Source organism: Cebidichthys violaceus, unplaced genomic scaffold, assembly GCF_023349555.1.
Source record: "Cebidichthys violaceus isolate CVI_PGR_0920_01 unplaced genomic scaffold, fCebVio1.0.p SCAF_19, whole genome shotgun sequence".
In the NCBI taxonomy this organism is placed as follows: Eukaryota; Metazoa; Chordata; class Actinopteri; order Perciformes; family Stichaeidae; genus Cebidichthys; species Cebidichthys violaceus.
Window position 1 is genome coordinate 2,177,565 of NW_027176361.1, and position 21,833 is coordinate 2,199,397.

A 21,833-nucleotide genomic window follows, 5' to 3' on the forward strand; every position below is an offset into this window, starting at 1 on the left:
GTATTAAATAAAGTTTAAATAGGATACCACTGGATTTACAGCAGGGTAATCTCACACTGAAGCTACTACCTTTTTACTCGTATGACACCTGGGTTGCAGGAACTGCAGTTAAACTAAAAACTAAAAACAACCAGAACCAGATACCCACTTTTCTTCAAACGGGTTCATTGGGGCAACTGGACTAGTAGAAGTCTGAACGCCAAAGGGATTACAGCTGGGTTTTTGAGAATTTAAAACCACATTTTGAGGACTACAACCAGATGACTGTGTCTACAAAAAGGCTACCGGGTCACCAAACTCAAACTCTAAACAAGCTAGAAGCCAGGTAACCAGGATAAGAGTTTATGGTTGTTGGAAGATGAATCTTATGTAGCAGGGACTCTGTTTAACGCTACCGGACCAGTATTCACCATGTCTTTGAGCAAGACACTCGAGCTGGAGCACTTCGACGAACGCGACAAGGTTCGCCGGGGTCGCTCCACCCGCACCAAGAGAGATCACTCCACCGCCAGCGCAGGCGGCGGCGGCGGGTCTGGACCCAGTTCCCGGGGAAGCAGCCTGGTCCCTAGCCCCGCCCACAGCGCCAACTGCAGCTACTACCGGACCCGAACCCTGCAGGCGCTCACCTCGGAGAAACGGGCCAAAAAGGTCCGGTTCTACCGCAACGGAGACCGGTACTTCAAGGGTCTGGTGTACGCCGTTTCCAGCGACCGGTTCCGCTCCTACGATGCGCTGCTGATGGAGCTCACGCGCTCTTTGGCGGATAACTTGCATCTGCCACAAGGGGTGCGGTCGATCTACACCATTGATGGCAGCAAGAAGATCACCAGCATGGACGAGCTGGTGGAAGGTAGGACTCACGGCTTTCTCTTTACTCTCACACTTTCCTTAAAGTAATAGTTCAACATCTTAGGTCTTAAATGTGAAGTCACTGAAGTGTGTTAAAGCTGCATTCTGTCTAGTGTCCAGCAGGGGGCGACTCCTCTGGTTGTATAGAAGTCTAGTCTAAAATGACTCTACTTCTCTCTTGATTTATTCCCTCAGTAAACATTGTAAACATGAGTTTATGGTCTCAATCTCTAGTTTACAGTCTTCTTCAATACAGCATGATGTTCATTTAGTACATTATGCTCCATTTAGAGTCAGACAGACCATAAAGCAGGGGATGATTTAGGGGGCGGGGCTTACTGTGATTGACAGGTCTCTAACAAGGTGTTCCACTAACCATACTACCATACTATTTAGAATATTAGAAAAACATTTACTGTGTCCCAATACGTAGTATGTCAAATACAGTTGGCCAAAAACACCACTACACTACATCCGGTCGCCAGCATGCTTTTCTGGCTATTGCGACCCACAATCCTTTGCGCAGCAGATATCTCAGCAAGAGGGTCAAAGTTAAAGGTAAAATATAATGAGGAAGTACTGTATCTCAGTTGAATGAATACTGCAGGCAACAGTTTGTACTTTGTAGAGCAGCTGCATTAAGTACTAGAGTATGTGATTTGGAACGCAGTCTAAGATGGCGCCAGCCAAAAAACCAAGATGGCGTCGGCTAAGATGCTGAACTCTGGGCTTCAAAAACGCCACTTCTTATAAACGGTCTACAATAAAGCCCGATACATTTCTGATTTCTTTATGGTAACCAGTTGAACTCCTTTGCTTCGTTACATCAGTCAAATAGTTTCTTAACATAGAGCGTTATGAAGCAAGTGAGTGAAAGTTGGAGCATACCAAAAAATAAAAAGTAAAAAAAAGGAGGGATAAAAACTAGGCATTTATTTATGCAAGAAAACCGTCTCGTAAAACTGAAATTTTAATATATCGTGGTGTCTTTGTTAAAGTACAGCTACTGCCATACAAGGTGCCCACTGTTTCATCATTTATTGTGAAGCAATAATAATATTGTCACTTTCTTTTATGTGACAAAGAACTGCGTTGTCACTGTGGCTGAACTGTCTGGTGTTCTGTAACATTACATCACAGTCCACTACCACCAAGTCGAGATCATCCAGACTACCTGTCACTCTCTGCATCGATCGATCAATCGATCTGTCCTCCTTCAACTTCCTCACTGTCTCCTTCCTCACTGTCTCCTTCCTCACTGTCTCCTTCAACTTCCTCACTGTCTCCTTCCTCACTGTCTCCTTCCTCTCTGCTCTCTGTCTTTGCAAACCCACTTGAATTATTTATTTCTGCACATCATACGTTCATGATATATATATACAGATACATACTGAAGTCACAATGCGAATAAAATCTACTTTATATCCACCATTTAATCTTTCTTTAACGGGGATCCCACTTTAAAATTAACCTAGTATGATCTCAAAATGCTTTTATATTGAAAATCAAACTTAAAAGACATTTTATACAACAGTCGACTTCACTGTCTATTCATATAATGCTATATTCCGGAGATTTTGTCTGACAGTGAATCTGAATCTCAGATATAAATGTTTCTTTGTAATGTCCGGTCTGCTGCTCCTCTCTGTCTAAAGTGACTGAGACAGAAACAGACCAGTGGCTGAGTAACATCACTTAACATCAATATTGATGTGTGACTGGTTGTAATGTCCAGTAATGAGTGTGAGAGCCAGGAAGCTGTTACGCCAGAGACACAGATGCATCACTCTTCAAGCGCTTCGTGGAATTAATAAACTCCAAACAGAACCTGCCAGAGAGGGAAACGTAGGTGACTTAAATAGTAAAGAACACCGTTTATGGTGGATATTGGAGTTTACGTAGAAATTTGACTTATTTTTACGCAAGTATTGTAGAATTATAAAAACACACTAACTGACAGGAAGTTAAGAACTTTGGTTACAGCCTCGGACGCCTCAATAACGATACATATCACGATATAGGTTCTTTTATATCTCGATAACGATACATATCACAATATAGGTTCTTTTATATCTCGATAACGATACATATCGCGATATAGGTTCTTTTATATCTCGATAATGATACATATCACGATATAGGTTCTTTTCTATCTTAATAACGATACATATCACGATATAGGTTCTTTTATATCTCGATTACGATACATATCACGATATAGTTAATTCCATATCTTCCTAATGATACATATAAGGACATAGGTCCTTTTATATTTTATATTAATTAAGAACTTTAGTGCAAAATAATCAGATTATCTAAAAAATGTGAGTTAGTATGTTGTTATTATCAATTAAGATGACGTCATTGTGTATCACAATATACAAGTTCTGATTTTTCATCAAAAGATCTTTTTTTTTTAATTGTTAGAGTCCTGTCTGTCCTGTCGTGGCCTTGTCTTCAGCAGGAATTGAACCAGTAACCACAGTCCATGTTGCTCTGCTGGTCACACAGGAGGTGTGTGTTTCAGCCAGGTGTTTGAATAAAAGCCCAGAGCAGACCTGTCCAGCTGGTTTGAATAGCAATGTTAATGTCAGCACCTGGAGAGACAAGGTGTCACACACGCACGCACACACACACACACACACACACACACACACACACACACACACACACACACACACACACACACACACACACACACACACACAAAACCTGAAGCGTTTGAGTGAACACGAAATAGAGATAAAAAAGAGAGAGAGGGAGAGGAAGGTGTGTTTTTGAGGGTTAGGGAGGCTGACAAGTTAGTGTGAGAAAAAAAGAGGAAAGATAGTGAGCTCTGCCTCCAGATAAAAAAGATATACGTGTATATATATATATATATATATATATATATATATATATATATATATATATATATATATCAAGAGAAAGACAGAGAGGGGATAAAAAGACGAGGAGAGAGAGGTGAGCCATTTGTGACCATATAAGGTAAAACAGGAGAGTGACTGCCGGCTACTGTACGTGTGATTGGCTGCAACCTGCCGGAGAGATTTCATTATTTCAAACTTTTATTTTATCAAAGCTACATCACTCAGAGAAGATAACATATAATAAGCATTATTGTGGATGTTTTTTACATCAGGTTTGATAGACAGTTTGCTAAACCCTCTCCTGTGTAGTTTTGATAGGTTATTTCTTCACATGGTGTGTAATGTGGCTGTAGTAGAAACACAGTAAAGGACTGATTAACCTGTGAGTATCTACAACAATTAGGACAATCGTAGGTAAAATAAGGGAGGGAGTGTAAATGAGGGAGAGTGGTAATCTTCAGAGAAAATTAGATTAGAATCTATTAGATTATCGAGTCTTAAATTTACGGGTAAAATTCACAAATTTACGAGAAGAAAAACTGGATTATTATTGTAGTTATGGTCTGTTTGACTCTAAATGGAGCATAATGTACTAAATGAACATCATGCTGTATTGAAGAAGACTGTAAACTAGAGATTGAGACCATAAACTCATGTTTACAATGTTTACTGAGGGAATAAATCAAGAGAGAAGTAGAGTCATTTTAGACTAGACTTCTATACAACCAGAGGAGTCGCCCCCTGGTGGACACTAGAGAGAATGCAGCTTTAACAAATGAAGCTTTGGCTTCACTCGGCAGGTTGCCGCCTGTTGAGCGCACCATCTCTGAATGCTTGAATATGAAACTAAATTATGTTTTTTCAGTACTTTACTTCATACAGTATTTTCTCGGATATACAGTAGTAAAACTCGTTCTTCCCGCTCTCTCTCTGCTCAGGCGAATGCTACGTTTGTGCCTCCAACGAGCCTTACCGAAAGGTCGATTACACCAAGATCTCCGTCCAGAGCTGGAAGCCAGGTGCCGGCGCTGGGGCCGGAGCCGGAGCTGGAGCCGCGAGCTTGAGTCGGCCCTCCACGGCGTCCGCGGGGGTGTCGGCGAGCACCGCCGCCTGCTCCGCCAAAGAACGTCTCGAGGGCCGCGAGAGCCGCGAGGGCAGAGAGAGCAAAGACTTCATCAAGCCCAAGCTGGTGACGGTGATCCGCAGCGGCGTGAAGCCTCGCAAGGCGGTGAGGATCCTCCTGAACAAGAAGACGGCGCACTCCTTCAATCAGGTGCTCGCCGACATCACGGAGGCCATCAAGCTGGACTCCGGGGCCGTGAAGAGGCTGTACACGCTGGATGGGAAACAGGTGAGAAGATGTTTTGACTCTTTGATCAGGTTTAAAGTTCTTCACATTGATACGAGATCAGATATTCAGGTGCTTCAGTGGAGGTTTTGGTTTCATTGGAACACTCAACAATCAAACAGGAGCAGGAAATAGAGAAACTATTTACCGCACAGACTTCTGCTTTAGTATTTCCTCTTTTCACATATGGGTAAAACTGTGTGTGTTGAAGGAATACTCTGAGTTGTTGAATTGCATGCTGGGAAATGTAGGAACAGACAAGTTAACTTAGTCTGGGTGATAATTAAATGTTAAAATGTTTGCCACTGGAATACTATTGTGTTTTCTTTATAAAAACTGATATCCAGCGATTGATTAAACTTGGCTCCACCCTCTCGTGTAGCCTCTGGTTGCAAAGAACCAAGATGGTGATGGCCAAAAAAACAATATGGCAACTGCCAAAAACCAAAATGGCAACTGCCAAAAAACAAGAAGGCAACTGCCAAAAACCAAGATGGCAACTGCCAGAAACCAAGATGGTGACGGCCAAAAACCAAGATGGTGAATGCCAAAAACTAAGATGGTGAATGCCAAAAACTAAGATGGTGAATGCCAAAAACTAAGATGGTGAATGCCAAAAACTAAGATGGTGAATGCCAAAAACTAAGATGGTGAATGCCAAAAACTAAGATTGTGAATGCCAAAAACTAAGATGGTGAATGCCAAAAACTAAGATTGTGACGCCCAGAAACCAAGATGGCGACGGCCAAAAAACAATATGGCGACTAGAGGGTTCAAAACTGTAGTCCACAAACCAATGTGGGAAAGAAAATATATATATGTTTATGATGATGTCAACCGCTAAGTAGAATCAGAGACACAGGTTCAGTGAATTATAAAATTCCTACTGGTTCATGTATAAAAGAGTGTCTTTAAGCTGTCCTCTTTTAGTTTCCAGTGAGCTCAGTCTCTTTTGAAGCTTAATATTCGGTACTTTTAGTGAAATACAGATTCTGTTTTAAAGCCCTGGAACTGCGACAGTCGGCTAAAGCACATTTGTGTAACTCTGAATGAGCTCTGATCCTCCTGAAACTCTTTTATGTAACTCATATAGAGTTGGGGATTTAAAACGTAACACACATTAACTGGTGGCTATTTTTACCACACACACACACACACACACACACACACACACACACACACACACACACTCTTTGAAGGTACAGATAAGGCTGTCGGCTGTGACACAATGAGCTGAAAGTTGTTGCAGCGAACGCAGCTCAGATTTAAACATTGGCGTCAACCAACAAACACACAACACTACACACATTTACACATTTACACATTTACTCAGATGCTGCAGCAGCGTTGGCCTTGTGGGCTGCCTTCAAAATAAAAGCATCCGTTACATTAAAAACCCTTGAGCTTTCGTATTCTTTTGCTTTTAAAATGGTTCTTACTGATAGATATAATAAGTGTAACTTTGCTTAAGTGAAACCAAAAAAAGAACTCAAAATAAGTTTATGAACACAGCTGAAAAGCATTCGTACAATCGCTACTCCAAAAACATTTGAGCAGGTTATCATTTAGATATTTTAGGAAAATCCAAATCATTTCACACTTCAGATTCACTTCCTGTTTTGGTGTTTGTACAAATTTAAATTCCTAACAAACTGAAAGATCAACTTACACTTTCAAATCAGAGCTGAAGACAGAAAATAGAAAATTAATCGGCGACTATTTTGGTAAAAGGTCTTATTTTTTTAAATAAAAAGTTCAGGCAACATAAATCTGGCAGGTCGTCTATCATAACTAATGAAATATTTTAGATTATTTTAGACAAAACAAACAATTTGAAGACGTGCTTGAAATTGTGAATTTGACTTTTTTTTACTTTACCCTAAATGGAGGCTTTTATTTTGAAGGCAGCGAGTGTCTTAATGAAGGCTTTTATTCTTTGTCTGCGTCAGACGGCTTTCAGACTCCGTCAGTCTGAATGAAACAGTGTGTGTGTGTGTGTGTGTGTGTGTGTGTGTGTGTGAGAAGCAAGGACGGGGTGGCTGGTTACCATGGTGACCACACTGCAGTGTCAATGTGTGTGTGTGTGTGTGTGTGTGTGTGTGTGTGTGTGTGTGTGTGAGATGGGGTTTTCCGTCCCGCTGCTTGAAGAGGCTGCACAAACTGAAAGGACGAAGGGAGGACACACACACACACACACACACACACACACACACACACACACACACACACACACACACACACACACACACACACACACTGCAGTTCCTGAGGCGTTGTGTAAGTTGAAGCGATGGGAGAGAGGAGGAGGTGAAATCAAGGACAAAAGGAGGTGAAATCAGTGACAAAAGGAGGGAGGAAAGGAGGGATGGAGGAAGAGGAAACGAGGGGGTAGAGGGGAGAGACTGAGGGTCTGCAGCTAGTTAGCTTAGCATAGAAACTAGCCTGTATTTTACAGCTTCAGTTACTTTTCAGATTTTAGATAAAAAATGTTTGATTAGCTTTTAAAATACGATGAATTTGGGTAAATACGACACGAACACAAGCGCCGAGTCCCGGTTCCATTCACTATTTCCCGTCTCTCTTTGGTGTCCCTGTCAAATAAAGACACAAACCCGAAACGTACGTATCACTTACTAAGGTCAACCGACTAGAAATAACAGCCTACGCTCATTATGTTGACCTCATCTGGAGTAAAGAAAGCTGAAACTCTGCAGTGATGAGGAACTTGAATGTATGGGAACTGAGGAAAGTCAGCAGAATACAAAAGACAAGCCCTTGTGGGAGTGATCTCTCTCTCTGTCTCTCTGTCTCTCTCTGTCTCTCTCTCTCTCTCTGTCTGTCTCTCTCTCTCTGTCTCTCTCTCTCTCTCTGTCTGTCTCTCTCTCTCTGTCTCTCTCTCTCTCTGTCTCTCTCTGTCTCTCGTCTGTCGTCTGTCTAGTCACACGTGTGTGTACGTCACGGCCCTGTTTCCTAAAGTGTGTGTGTGTGTGTGTGTGTGTGTGTGTGTAGCTGACCTGTCTGCAGGACTTCTTCGGGGATGACGACGTGTTCATGGCATGCGGGCCGGAGAAGTTCCGCTACGCTCAGGACGACTTTGTGCTCACACAGTGCAGCAAGACACCGGCTTTTGTTAGCGGTGAGACACACGCGCACACACACACACACACGCACACACACACACACACGTTCTGTTAATAAATATTCTCTCTCTCTCTCTCCAGAATGCAGGGTCAAGGCACCTCGCTCTACCACCCATCCCAATCCCAAAACTACAACTCCCAAAACCCCCAGCAGCTCCAGCCTGTCCTCTAGGACTCCTCCCAAAGGCCTCTCCAGAACGAGGTCTCCTGGTCCAGGTGTGAACCAACAGGAAGTCACTGCTCTACATGACTCTGAAATGTTTCTACAGGTGTGATCAATAGATTGTTTTGGACCAATCAGACGGCTCCTTTCTCTTGTGTGTGTGTGTGTGTGTGTGTGTGTGTGTGTGTGTGTGTAGCCAATGAGGCCTCAGCATCGCAGTCAGCTGGGAAGTCGTCCAGGTCAAGCCCCTCCCCCACCAGCCCCGGGACACGACGCAGTCTCAAGGTCTGATCTTTATTATTTATTTATACATTTTTTTGATTCATATTTTTAACTTTAAGCCAAATCACATATATTAAGTAAAGGCCTACAAATTAAAAATTATGTATTTATTACAGTTTGTGTTTTTTCACGGATCTTATTGGAAACCGTCTTTGTATTTACAAGAAATACTGATGGAAAAAAATAAATAAATATATTTGTTGTGTAATTTCAAATTATAGGTTCCTGACTTGTGTCTTCATCAGATGACTTACTTAAATTATTTAAATCTTTAATTAGGGACTCATTCTTCTCTCTTTCTGATCGGATTCCCTTCAAAATAAGACTAAATGTTCTCTCGTTTTACTCTGAAGGTCTCTCCTCGTCGTGCTTCCTCCACAGATGTGAACGGAGATGGTGAGCAGCCTAACGACGCCGTTGTTGAAGGTGTGTCTGTGTGTGTGTGTGTGTGTGTGTGTGTGTGTGTGTGTGTGTGTGTGTGTGTGTGTGTGTGTGTGTGTTTTGAAATTTTGAAATATCTCAAGAAAAGACTGAAGAGCCCTTAAAAAAACAAACTGAAGATGTCTCTTCCTCCTCTTCTTCTCCTTCTCCTCCTCACAGTGAACGGGAATCGCTCAGTTTCCTCCTCCACCATCAACGACAAGTACAAAGTCGGTAAAGTGATCGGAGACGGAAACTTTGCGGTGGTGAAAGAGTGCGTGGAAAGGTGAGGAGCGTCACTTATAGACACTTTATTAATGTTTATATACCACTAACAGTACAGACAACAACCACATCCTGTTTGCACTTCTACAAAATAGCACAAATAAAATACATGGAACTAAAACAAGCTGCATTAAAAATCTAAAAAAAATCAATAATAATAATACAAGAGAAATGTATTTGTTGTCTTGAACGGACATTTTTATTTCAAAGCTACTCAGAGGAACTTTCATGTTGATTGTGGCGGCCCCTGTGGACAGAAGTGGTATTGTTTCTGAGCACCAGAGTGCCTTTAAAAAAACTCAAATTAAAGTCTTGATTTAAAAAAATATATTTAAAAAATTATTATTAAATAATAAGTCAGATCTGTATTGTTTCCAAACTTCATTGTCATCTTTTTTGGGGTTATTTTTAAAATTCAAACGATCCGTTAATCGACAGAAAAATTAATGAATCAATAAATTAATTAATTAATTAATAGCTGGAATCCGCAAACATTTGCTTCTCAAACGTGAGGATTTTCTGCTTCTCTCGGTTTTACATCATCAAGTATTATGAGGTTTTTTTCTGGACTTTCGGTGGGACAAAACATTTAAAGACGTCTCGTTAATTTAATAATTGGGATATGGATTTCTTCATTTCTTGCCATTTTCTGTACTGTAGGAGTGTGTGTTGTGTTTTGATTGACAGGTCGTCGGGACAGGAGTACGCTCTGAAGATCATCGATAAAGCTCGCTGCTGTGGGAAGGTAACAGATTTACATCATTCTCTTTATTATAATAACTATGAATGAAAGATGCTTAAACCAAGAGTTTAACCGAACCGTTTAACCATAACAAACCTTGTCTATGGAAGAACACGGTAGAATATTCCACCTTTTGAGAGTTATTTCTCTGTGAATGTGTTTGTGTGAACAGGAGCACCTGATAGAAAATGAGGTGGCGGTGCTGCGGAGGGTTCGACATCCCAGCATCATCGAGTTAATCGAGGTGGACGAGACGCCCAGTCAGCTGTTCCTGGTCATGGAGCTCGTCAAGGTGCCTCTTCTTCTTCTTCTTCTTCTTCTTCTTCCTGTTTGTCTTTGCGACAGAGAAACATGAAGACATATTTACGTTTCTATTGTCACGGCTTCAGGGCGGCGACCTGTTCGACGCCATCACCTCCTCCACCAAGTACAGCGAGCGAGACTCCAGCGCCATGGTGTTCAACCTGTCTGGAGCCATCAAGTACCTGCACCGCATGAACATCGTCCACCGGGACATCAAACCAGAGAACCTGCTGGTACACACACACACACACACAACCATTACAACCTTTACCTTGGACATATGAGTGTGTATTCTGAAGTGTCGTGCTTGTGTTGCGTGCTGCAGGTGTGCGAGTACCCAGACGGCACCAAGTCTCTGAAGCTGGGCGACTTTGGTTTGGCGACGGTGGTGGAGGGACCGCTGTACACCGTCTGCGGCACGCCGACGTACGTCGCCCCGGAGATCATCGCCGAGACCGGGTGAGGAAATCAGTTTCTGGGTGCTAGCTAAGCTAAGCTAAGAAGGTCAACAGACACTTTAATGAAAACCTGTGTGTGTGTGTGTGTGTGTGTGTAGCTACGGTCTGAAGGTGGACATCTGGGCGGCCGGAGTGATCACCTACATCCTGCTGTGTGGATTCCCTCCCTTTAGAAGGTCGGTGTGCACAAAGTTTGGGTCATCAACACCGTCAAATTGTCTTTTGGTCCAGTTCATTCATAAAAGTTCTCTTCTTCCGCTCCTCAGTGAGAATAATGTCCAGGAGGAGTTGTTCGATCAGATCCTCAGAGGGAAGCTGGAGTTTCCGTCTCCGGACTGGGACACCATCAGCCTCCCAGCCAAGGTACCACAAAGACGACTTTAAAGACAGTTTAAAGGAGCCGGTGTGTAGGATCTGACGCCATCTAGTGGTGAGGTCACAGAATGCAACCAACTGAAACTTCTACGACACGAAAAACGTAAAGATCCTCCTCTGGAGCCAGCGTTTGGTTTGTCCATTCTGGGCTACTGTAGAAACATGGCGGACTCCACCAGGTCGTGGTTCTCAATTGATTTATCTGGTTAAATAAAGGTAATATAATGTAGCTATTACCGACACATACAACATACTTATTCATATAATATTACATTTCTGCTAAAAGATACCGATAAAAACTACACACTGGTATTTTAATGAAGTCATTTTTGATCCATATAAAGCTGTTGGTTGGTCTGGTTAACTTTAGCTGAATACTTTTTGAGTACTAAGTGAGTTGTGATCACAGACTCTAGTCAGTTTGTTTTACTTTCTTTAGACACAACATATTTAACTTTGTCTGTGTCTATTAATAATCAAATCAAAACATCTCCAAGCCACATTTACATGTTTGTAAGTTTCTATGATTACGCGACTTTCCACCAGGTGTAGAATATGAATTCAGGCCGTTTACTGCCGGCTGCTAACAGTCACATGACCTGCTCCTCAGATGCTGATTAGTCAGATGCTGCAGGTGAACGTGGACACTCGATTCACCGCCGAGGAGGTCCTGTCCCACCCCTGGGTGACGGTGAGAGCATAAACATGCAAACACACAGTAACTGTAACTGTAAACAGTAAAAAAAAAAGTAATCCGAGTACTCTTACGTTAACTTCTATAGTATAACTTGTTATATTGATGTGTGTTTGTTCAGGATGAGGCTCCGGTAGACACCACCACTGTGAGCAGCACTGAGGAACAGACTGGTGGAGACGCACTGGATCCAGAGCAGGAATCCCCAATACTGGAAACCAAACAAGTTCCTTCACCTCTGGTTTAAATCGCATCAATCTTCCATCAACTGGAAACCAAACACTGCTTTTTGTTTTTGATCTACCAGAAACCCCAAAAGGTCCCCCCCCCCACCTCTGGTCTAGACCCGTCCAGGAAACCAGATCAGTTCCCTTTAAATCTGGTCCGGATCTTGTCCTGTTTTTTCATCAACTTCAGTGTAGAACACGTCCGGTTTGATCTTTTGGAAACCAAATGAGTTTCATCTCCTGGAAGCTAAACCACCATCTGGTCGAGGGAAGGACCTGTGTACACCTACTGGAAACCAAATGAGTTCTCTTAAATCTGAACCAGAACAAACTGCCTGTTTCTTCTACTGGAAACCAAACATGTTCCCTCATTCTTGGTCTACAACAGATCCCCGTTCCTCCACTGAAAACCAAGCAAGTTCCCTCAAAACGTCGTCTTTCATCTACTGGACACTGAAAAGGTTCCCTCACCTTTAGCCTTGGACTTGTTCCCTTTCCATCCACTAAAGACCAAACAAGTTCTGGTTCAGATCTGGTCTGGAATCAGTCCCATTTTCATCCACTGGAAATCAAACAAGTTCCCCTAACATCTAGAACTCGTTCTGTTCTTTCACTTAAAACCAAATGAGTTCCCTCACCTCCTCAGTCTACTGGACACCAAATGAGTTCCCTCATATCTGGTTTAGAATCCATTCTGTTTCAACAACTGGAAACCATCAAGATCACTCCGCTTTGGTCTAGAACACGTCACCTCTGGTTTAGAATGTATCCCATTTAAATGTATTGGAAACCAAACAAGTTCCTTCAAATCATCAGGTCTAGAATATGTCCCCTTTTAACAACGAAACCAAATAAGTTCCCACACTCTTATCTGAAACACGTCCCGGTTCATCTTCTGGAAAGCAAACAAGTTCCTTTGCCTCTAGTCTAGAATTGCTTTGTTGCTTCAACTTGACACCAAATGAGTTTCTCTCTCATTGGTCCATTTCCTCTACTGGAGACTGACCAGGATTCCTCACCTCTAGTCTAGGACACTTGGTGTTTGCTATGCTGAAAACAAATTCAATCCAATCTATCTCCTGGAAACTGTCCTCGCCTTCGGTCTAGACCAGCACTCCATCTACTGAAGACTTTCACAAGCCCCGCCTCTGCTGCTGCACTGGAAAGTATTTACATCTTCTTCGATGAGCTCCATCAAGACATGGGGTCCCATTTTATAGTTGGTGAGACGCCAATGAAGTCGCCTCACTGCTACTTGAAGGACACGCACCATATCAACACGGGGACACCATGAAAGTGATATTGGACACATTGGGACTGGACCCATGTCCTGAGAACCACTTCCACAGGGACATTAGCAACTGATTTCATTATTTTCTCAGTAGCCCGTGCTGCTTGGCGACCAGGATGTCTTCCACTTACTCTGGGACACGTCCCGTTTATCCTGCCTTTACCCTCCTTCCTCCTTTGCGCTGACCTGAAGGACGTTTCTCATTTCCTTCCACTTGGCGCCCTCCAACCCCGAGGAGATATTTGAGTACTGTGCCTGTTTACGCTGCCGATGAATTCCCTCCTTAATATCCTAAATCTCAGCCCTTTCCCTCCATAGGCTTCAGACCCCCCAGCCCTCGCCATTGGCTGTATAGACGGACGAGGCTCATTGTTTTGTGGTTTTTACAGATTTTGGCTTTTGAAAAAGGAGCAGATTGATTTGAACGGATGGTTTGATATTTTGGGAAATATGCCTTCTTGGCAAGATTTGGGTGAGAAACTGTCTACCGTTCCCATGTCTGTACATAAAGCGTGGAGGCTGTTAACAAATCTGCCTCTAAAGCTCACTAATACACCCATTGTTGTTCTGTAGGAAAGACAAATTGTGCTCTTGTTCACCATTAAATAAAATCACAAAATGTTTTTACAGCCCAATTTCCGCTTCAATTTTGGTCGTATTAATTTTTCCAAAGCCAGATTGTTTTTGAAAATAGAAACAACACAAATATCTCTTAAAACAATGAGCCTCGTCTCCATGGACTCAGTGTTCTTCACTGAAGGACACTTCCTATCCCCCCTCTATCGTCCTTCACCCGTTCTCCAGCCTTCGTACTGTAACTCAAATTTACTGAGTGACGTATAAACCTCACAATTGACTGAAGTCAAGGGGCGTGTTTCCGTCCAAACTCCGCCTCTCCTCCCGCCTGCAGATACCGGAGGATAAAACACGTTGTACATACTGTAAATATCACTCTGTCTGTTGGTGTCTGTCTGTGTGAGTCAGTTGTGAAGTAGGGAAACAGTAGCAGTTAAAATAAATACAATGAAAAGAAACAATCTCATCAAAGAACATGATGCGTCAGCATCCCTAAAAAAACCCTTGTTTTTCCCTAAAAGAACCAATCAAAGACACAGCGGTGGAATGTCACTGAAGTACTTTTACTAAAGCACTGTACTTCAGTATCAGAACTTTAATTGATAAAAATAGAGAAAAATCTAACTACAAACAGTATATACAGTTTTTTCATGCAAAAAAATGCCAAATATTTTATGATTTCAGCTTCTCTAATGTGACGATTTGCTGCTTTTTTTGTCTTAAAAGACAAAAAACAGAATCATTTTGACATTTGGATAATCGTGACATTTCCTCACTTTTGTCTTACGATAATCATTAGTTGCAGCTTAATATATATAGTGAAAATTAACTCCTGCTTTAAACATTAATACATGAGTAAATATAGTAATATATACTATATATACTTGCAGGGGACATTTTTGCTTTGTTTTCTTTTACTTTTCATACTTTAAAGTACAATTTCTTGATCATACTGTTACATAAGTAACATTTTCAATGCTGTACAATTACTTGTAATGGAGTATTTTTACAGCGTGTTATTGGTACTTTTACTTCAGTAAAGGATCTGAATACTTCCTCCACCACTGAAAATGTGTTTTAGCTCCTTATTCCAAAAAAAACCAAGGTTTCTGAGGGACGTTGAGGAACTGTAATGAAGGAGTTCTTCACCTCAGAGTCCAGATCCTTGTAGAAGGTCTGGACAGCGACGGACCTCTTCCCTTATATGGTCATGTGTCTGTTGAGAGGTGACGTTAGTGGCTCATCCATCAATCATGTCGCTCCATCCACACATCCATCACGTCGTCTGTTGATGTTACCGGCTATCAGAGGACGAAGATGTGTGAGAGTGTGTGTGTGTGTGTGTGTGTGTGTGTGTGTGTGTGTAAATACGCGCGTTTGATTTCCACAGTGTAATGTTTAAACTTTAAAAGAAATCATGTGGAAAGTACGAGGTTCAGTGTGAGTGTTTAGTGCGTCTGCATCAAAGGAAGACTTGAAGTGTCGAGTGAATAAAGCGTTATGACCTCACCTCACCTTTCCATGGCCTTGACCTGTTGGCCGGAGTCGCCGATTAAGAGTTTGACGAGGATGGAAGCGGCGTTTCGGAAGAACTAAATGTGTTTCTGTAACTCAAAGACACAAACAAGATGTAAAAAATAAAAGAAGATTCAGCATCACAGACGATCACAAAGGATCTAAGAACTCTGAAAAGTTATCACGGATTTCTAATCTAAAGACCCTAAATTCAGTGTTCTACCAGATAATGTGAAAGCAGTGGAAGCGGGGGCTTTACATGGGAGTTTAGTTTGACAGTTTCTGGGTTTATGCAACAGTTTTTCTCATCATTTCTTGACAACAAAAACGTCCCATTAGTCGTTACAAATTGTATAATTCTGGCCACAAACAATTGCATTATTATTCCAGATTTACGGTTACAAAAGATGACATTTTGATGCAGCTGGACACACTTTGAAATACTTTTTAAAAAGGTTGGATTTATGAAACTTTGTTGATGTCACATATTTTGATTATTTTCGATGTATTGCCGACAGTATCGATGTTAAGAAGTTGCTGATCGTCGTGTCGTTGCTCACATTTGTATCACTCTTCTAGTCGGCGGCTCGGCCTTCGAACCTTCTATGCCTGCTATGAACCCAGTAGTCTTAATTCTGTTTCTCTTTGCTTTAAACCAAACCGAAAGGAGCCTTCTGTTGGTGTTAGCGGTGTAGCCACTCCCGGGTCAGCGAGCAGCTCCCTTTCTGTTTATTTTGTGTTACTTTGGACTGCTATAGCGCCGCACAATGTGTTTTAGAGCCGAGGGGAGAAGCAGTGACGCTAAAGAACCATATCGTTGGTTTAGTTGGTTGTAGAACATTTTATAAACTTTATTTTTTGGTGCATTTCTTGCAAAAAAAAATTGGTTGAATGCGTCACTGTTTGGTACCGCAGTTGCAAGAAAGTGTTTTGTTTCTTTTCTTGCATGCAGCGGTATTCAAATGATCTACAAATCTCAAAATTCATTGCCGAAAACGCAGATTTCAAACAAACTGTGGAGTCAGAAAGTCAAACACTGAATGACGTTCCTTGAACGCAGCTTGCAGTTTTAACTCAACTTTAACAGAATTTTTCAATGAGCTTTGACATAATTGTGACATTTTAAACATGCAGCAATTTTTTTGTGTTTGTTTCCTGTTTCGTGCTGCATTCACTTCCTCTTATCGTCCAGGTTGTCAGTGCTGTTTGGGAACATCTGACCCAGTGATAAACTCACTGTATTAATTTAAAAAATTATACTTCTAATTCCCTCAAACTGTGACTTCATTGGGACTTGAATGCAGATGAGACTCGGGGTGGCTGTAGTTATTAGGCCCTTTGTGTGTTTCTATCAAATGCAGAATGTGTGTGTGTGTGTGTGTGTGTGTGTGTGTGTTTGATCATTTCACATCATGCCTCATCTTAGACAGGAACTGATTTTTTTATTAAGTAGAGAAAGTAGGATTTTGAAACAAACTGGGCTGCTTTTCCTGAAAGGAATCTCTTGATGTATGTTCAGTTCAATCAGCTAAAAATGATTTTTAAGACAATCTAACTCCTCAAATGACGAGACTGACCTTTGAACATTTAAAAAGGTGTTCTCTTTGAGCATTTTAAGATCTAAAATCAGCCGTTTGACATCCGAGTGTTTCTCCTTACTGAGAGATGCTTTGAGGAAAACCGGTCCAGAGTTGAAGTGTGAGGAGACGCGTGACCTGAAGACGTGTTCAAATGCTAACGATGATCTGTGATGTGATGCGTGTCGATATGAAACATGTATGTTTGTTGGGATCAGGGTTTCGGTTCAAATGAAGAAAAAGAAACACCCTGGTTTGGATCGGAGGAGCGATGTGTTCAACTGTGAAAATAAAAACTGATGCAGTGGCATCATGTTAACCTGGTTCGTCTTTTTGACTGTGATCTAAATCAGCTAGTTCATATCATGTTTAGTTTATTACATTATGTTAAACGTGTAGAACAATAATGACTGGAGCAGAATATTGGGTCAACGTTACCTCTTAAAGCTTTTCCTTTTTAGGAAAGTTACTACGTACATGTACAGTTGTGGTCAAAAGTTTACATACACTTGTAAAGAACATAATGTCATGGCTCTCTTGAGTTTCCAGTTATTTCTACAACTCTGATTTTTCTCTGATAGAGTGATTGGAACAGATACTTCTTTGTCACAAAAAACATTCATGAAGTTTGGTTCTTTCATGACTTTATGGGTTAACAGAAAAAGTGACAAAATCTGCTGGGTCAAAAATATACATACAGCAACATGAATTAGCAATTTTGGTGACTTAGAAAGTTGTGTCAATGAAATGAGCTTCATAGCATGGCCTCTTAACTTCTTGTGAGTGATTATGAGTGACTACAGCTGGTGACTTCTCTGAGGCCATTTAAATAGGGCTCATTGGATACAAACGCCCACAAACGCTACAATGGGAAAGTCAAAGGAGCTCAGCATGGATCTGAAAAAGCAAATCATTGACTTGAACAAGTCAGGAAAGTCACTTGGAGCCATTTCAAAGCAGCTGCAGGTCCCAAGAGCAACAGTGCAAACAATTGTTTGTAAGTATAAAGTGCATGGCACTGTTTTGTCACTGCCATGATCAGGAAGAAAACGCAAGCTATCACCTGCTGCTGAGAGAAAATTGGTCAGGAGGGTGAAGAGTCAACCGAGAACCACCAAAAAGCAGATCTGCCAAGAATTAGAAGCTGCTGGAACACAGGTGTCAGTGTCCACAGTCAAGCATGTTTTGCATCTCCATGGACTGAGAGGCTGCCGTGCAAGAAGGAAGCCCTCGCTCCAAAAGCGGCACCTTAAGGCTCGACTGAAGTTTGCTGCTGATCACATGGACAAAGATAAGACCTTCTGGAGGAAAGTTCTGTGGTCAGACGAAACAAAAATCAAGCTGTTTGGCCACAATGCCCAGCAATATGTTTGGAGGAGAAAAGGTGAGGCCTTTAACCCCAAGAACACCATGCCTACCGTCAAGCACGGTGGTGGTAGTATTATGCTGTGGGGCTGTTTTGCTGCCAATGGAACTGGTGCTTTACAGAGAGTAAATGGGATAATGAAGAAGGAGGATTACCTTCAAATTCTTCAAGATAACCTAAAATCATCAGCCCGAAGGTTGGGTCTTGGGCGCAGTTGGGTGTTCCAACAGGACAATGACCCCAAACGCACATCAAAAGTGGTAATGGAATGGCTAAATCAGGCTAGAATTAGGGTTTTAGAATGGCCTTCCCAAAGTCCTGACTTAAATCCCATTGAGAACATGTGGACAATGCTGAAGAAACAAGTCCATGTCAGAAAGCCATCAAATTTAACTGAACTGCACCAATTCTGTCAAGAGGAGTGGTCAAAGATTCAACGAGAAGCTTGCCAGAAGCTTGTGGATGGCTACCAAAAGCGCCTAATTGAAGTGAAAATGGCCAAGGGACATGTAACCAAATATTAGCACTGCTGTATGTATATTTTTGACCCAGCAGATTTGATCACTTTTTCTGTTAACCCATAATAAAGTCATGAAAGAACCAAACTTCATGAATGTTTTTTTGTGACAAAGAAGTATCTGTTCCAATCACTCTATCAGAGAAAAATCAGAGTTGTAGAAATAACTGGAAACTCAAGAGAGCCATGACATTATGTTCTTTACAAGTGTATGTAAACTTTTGACCACAACTGTACTTAAATATCATTTTGAGGTTGTGGCACTTACAATCTACCCAGTACATGAAGTCTAGAGTTACTGGTTGCTCTGCAGATTCATATTTTATATTCAACATTAGAGCTCATTAAGTATAGAAAATCTCACTTTTTTTGAATTATTTGTATTATTATTGTATTATTCAATCTGAGAGCAAGAAAAGCCCCAAAAGTTCTTCCCCAACAATGAAGCTGAGCTTAGTTTCCCTGTATACTTGAGTAGTCAAGTCATGTTTTGTATGCAGTATTTTTCTTTTACTTGTAACCATATCTTTCCACTGTGGTGACAAATGGGTAAAGACTAAAAGCAGAGACGCCTGAACGCACCGCTAACGTAAGAAACGGCTCGGTTTTCTTGAAAGCAAATTAGTATTTGTTGGAAACAATGAGGATCGGACATATTCACAGGCTCATCTCAGGTCAATACGTCCACCCGAAAAAAACAGCTCTGTAATCTATGAAAAGGCAGCTGAACATAAAGCTTCCAACCAGTTATAAACAAGAACAGAACTGCTCCATTGCCTTGAATGCATCACAGATAGCCCCTCCCTTTTCTCAAAACACGAGTCCAACTCTGAATATCTCTGAATTTTCCAGATCTGCCAGTTTGAAGATGGGTGTGACCAACATGTGGATCAGTTGACAGTTGTGTAATAAAGAAAAAGGGGTTTGGCTTCATGTGTGATGCTGTTATTTGGCTGTGAGCAGCATGAAACAACATTGCTTGTTTTGTTGAAGAAGTTGAAATGGCGCAGCGAAGACATCAAGCAGACGAGGTGAAACTCTGCTGTTCCATCTGTCTGGATCTACTGAGGGATCCGGTGACTGTTCCCTGTGGACACAACTACTGCATGAGCTGCATTAAAACCTCGTGGGACAAGGAAGACCAGAAGAAACTCCACAGCTGCCCTCAGTGCCGACAGACCTTCAGCCCGAGGCCGGCGCTGCTGAAGAACACCTTGTTGGCCATGCTGGCGGAGGAGCTGAAGGAGACCGGACTCCGAGCCGCTCCTGCCGATCACTGCTACGCTGGACCTGAAGATGTGGCCTGTGATGTCTGCAGCGGGAGGAAACTGAAAGCCTTCAAGTCCTGTCTGGTTTGTCTGGCCTCTTACTGCAAGCGACACCTCCAGCCTCACTACAACTCTCCTGCTTTTAAAAAGCACACACTCGTCGAGGCCTCTGTCAACCTCCGGGAGAACATCTGCCCTCGCCACGATGAGGCCATGAAGATGTTCTGCTGCACCGAGAACATCTGTATCTGTATTCTCTGCTCTGTGGATGAACACAAAGGCCACGACACGGTCTCGGCCGCAACAGAACGGACCGAGAAGCAGGGGGAGCTCGATAGGAGTCGGCAGAGGATTCAGCAGAGGATCCAGGAGCGCCAGAGGGACGTGAAGGGACTTCAGCAAGAGGCCGAGGACATCAATCGCTCTGCTGATGAAGCCGTGGTGAACAGCAAAAGGATCTTTACCGAAATGATCCGTCTCATTCAGAAAAGAAGCTCCGATGTGACGCAGGAGATCAGATCTCAGCAGAAATCCGACGTGAGTCGAGTCAAAGAGCTCCAGGAGAAGCTGGAGCAGGACGTCGCTAAGCTGAAGAGGAAAGACGCTGAGCTGCAGCAGCTCTCACGCACAGACGACAACGCCCAGTTTCTTAAAATGTACCCCTCGCTGTCACAACTTACCGAGCCTCTGGACCTACAAGGACCAGAGTTGAGACGCCCGTGGTTTTTTGAAGAAGTGATGGTCGCTGTTACAGCAGCCAGAAATCAAATGCAGGCCATTCTCACTGAGAAATGGCCTTCAGTGGAGCCAACGACCAGAGCCGAGTTCTTACATTATTCACGTCGAATCACACTGGACCCAAACACAGCGAGGACATTTCTGGTTTTGTCAGAGGAGAACAGAAAGATAACATACGACGACAAAAACACGCCATATCCTAAGCATCTAGACAGGTTCATCTACAGATCTCAGGTCCTGAGTAAAGAGGGGCTGACTGGACGCTGCTACTGGGAGGTGGAGATGAGCAGACATGCCGTAGTAGCGGTCGCTTACAAGAGCGTCGACAGGAACAACATCCATGCAAGTGCATTCGGACGGAACAACAAGTCTTGGGCGTTGCTTTGCCGCGATAGTTTTACCTTCATGCATGACAATCGCTCACTCAGCATCTCCGTTCCTCAGTCCTCCAGAGTAGGAGTGTTCCTGGATCACATGACGGGGTTTCTGGCCTTCTACAGAGTCTCTGAAACCTCCACTCTGCTCCACAGAGTCCAGACCACATTCACCGAGCCGCTCTACGCCGGACTCTGGCTCGGCTCTAACGGAGACGTTGCTGAGTTCTGTTAACTCGAGTAGACAAAGACGTACCGTGAGTTAGGGGGAACTTGATAATCAATCATTTGAGTCATTGTTTAACATTTCCTGTGTGTAACTTCATATTACCGTCTAGTCCTCTGAATAATTGCAAAGCTTTTACCGTTATTTAGTGAGTTTAGAAGAAGTAACAAGAGCGTTTATGCTGTTATTGGATACAGCTAATCAAGTAAAGGGTGTTTTCTTTTGATCT

At 42.4% G+C, this 21,833-nt stretch overlaps 2 protein-coding genes across 5 annotated transcripts in view; both read left to right on the forward strand.

The window, feature by feature from the left end:
• LOC137874499 (serine/threonine-protein kinase DCLK2-like) overlaps window positions 1-16,949 on the forward strand; it is a 20,990-nt gene extending 4,041 nt beyond the window's left edge. For 3 of the 4 annotated variants that reach the window (XM_068713201.1, XM_068713198.1, XM_068713199.1), the window contains 15 exons: window positions 1-850; window positions 4,658-5,070; window positions 8,077-8,203; window positions 8,289-8,423; window positions 8,567-8,655; window positions 9,006-9,078; window positions 9,253-9,358; window positions 10,045-10,102; window positions 10,272-10,391; window positions 10,489-10,635; window positions 10,728-10,861; window positions 10,959-11,036; window positions 11,127-11,223; window positions 11,846-11,926; window positions 12,051-16,949. The exon at window positions 1-850 is cut by the window's left edge. In XM_068713201.1, the coding sequence (XP_068569302.1) occupies window positions 412-850; window positions 4,658-5,070; window positions 8,077-8,203; window positions 8,289-8,423; window positions 8,567-8,655; window positions 9,006-9,078; window positions 9,253-9,358; window positions 10,045-10,102; window positions 10,272-10,391; window positions 10,489-10,635; window positions 10,728-10,861; window positions 10,959-11,036; window positions 11,127-11,223; window positions 11,846-11,926; window positions 12,051-12,176 (2,223 nt within the window). In that variant the 5' untranslated portion in view covers window positions 1-411 and the 3' untranslated portion in view covers window positions 12,177-16,949. The remainder of the gene's footprint in view (window positions 851-4,657; window positions 5,071-8,076; window positions 8,204-8,288; window positions 8,424-8,566; window positions 8,656-9,005; window positions 9,079-9,252; window positions 9,359-10,044; window positions 10,103-10,271; window positions 10,392-10,488; window positions 10,636-10,727; window positions 10,862-10,958; window positions 11,037-11,126; window positions 11,224-11,845; window positions 11,927-12,050) is intronic. The other variant, XM_068713202.1, reaches the window with a different exon arrangement.
• Window positions 16,950-19,999: 3,050 nt separating this feature from the next.
• On the forward strand, window positions 20,000-21,713 carry LOC137874500 (E3 ubiquitin/ISG15 ligase TRIM25-like). The gene has a single exon (XM_068713203.1). It carries the CDS (start codon window positions 20,000-20,002, stop codon window positions 21,611-21,613), a length of 1,614 nt encoding a protein of 537 aa, XP_068569304.1. The 3' UTR covers window positions 21,614-21,713.
• Window positions 21,714-21,833: the final 120 nt, after the last annotated feature.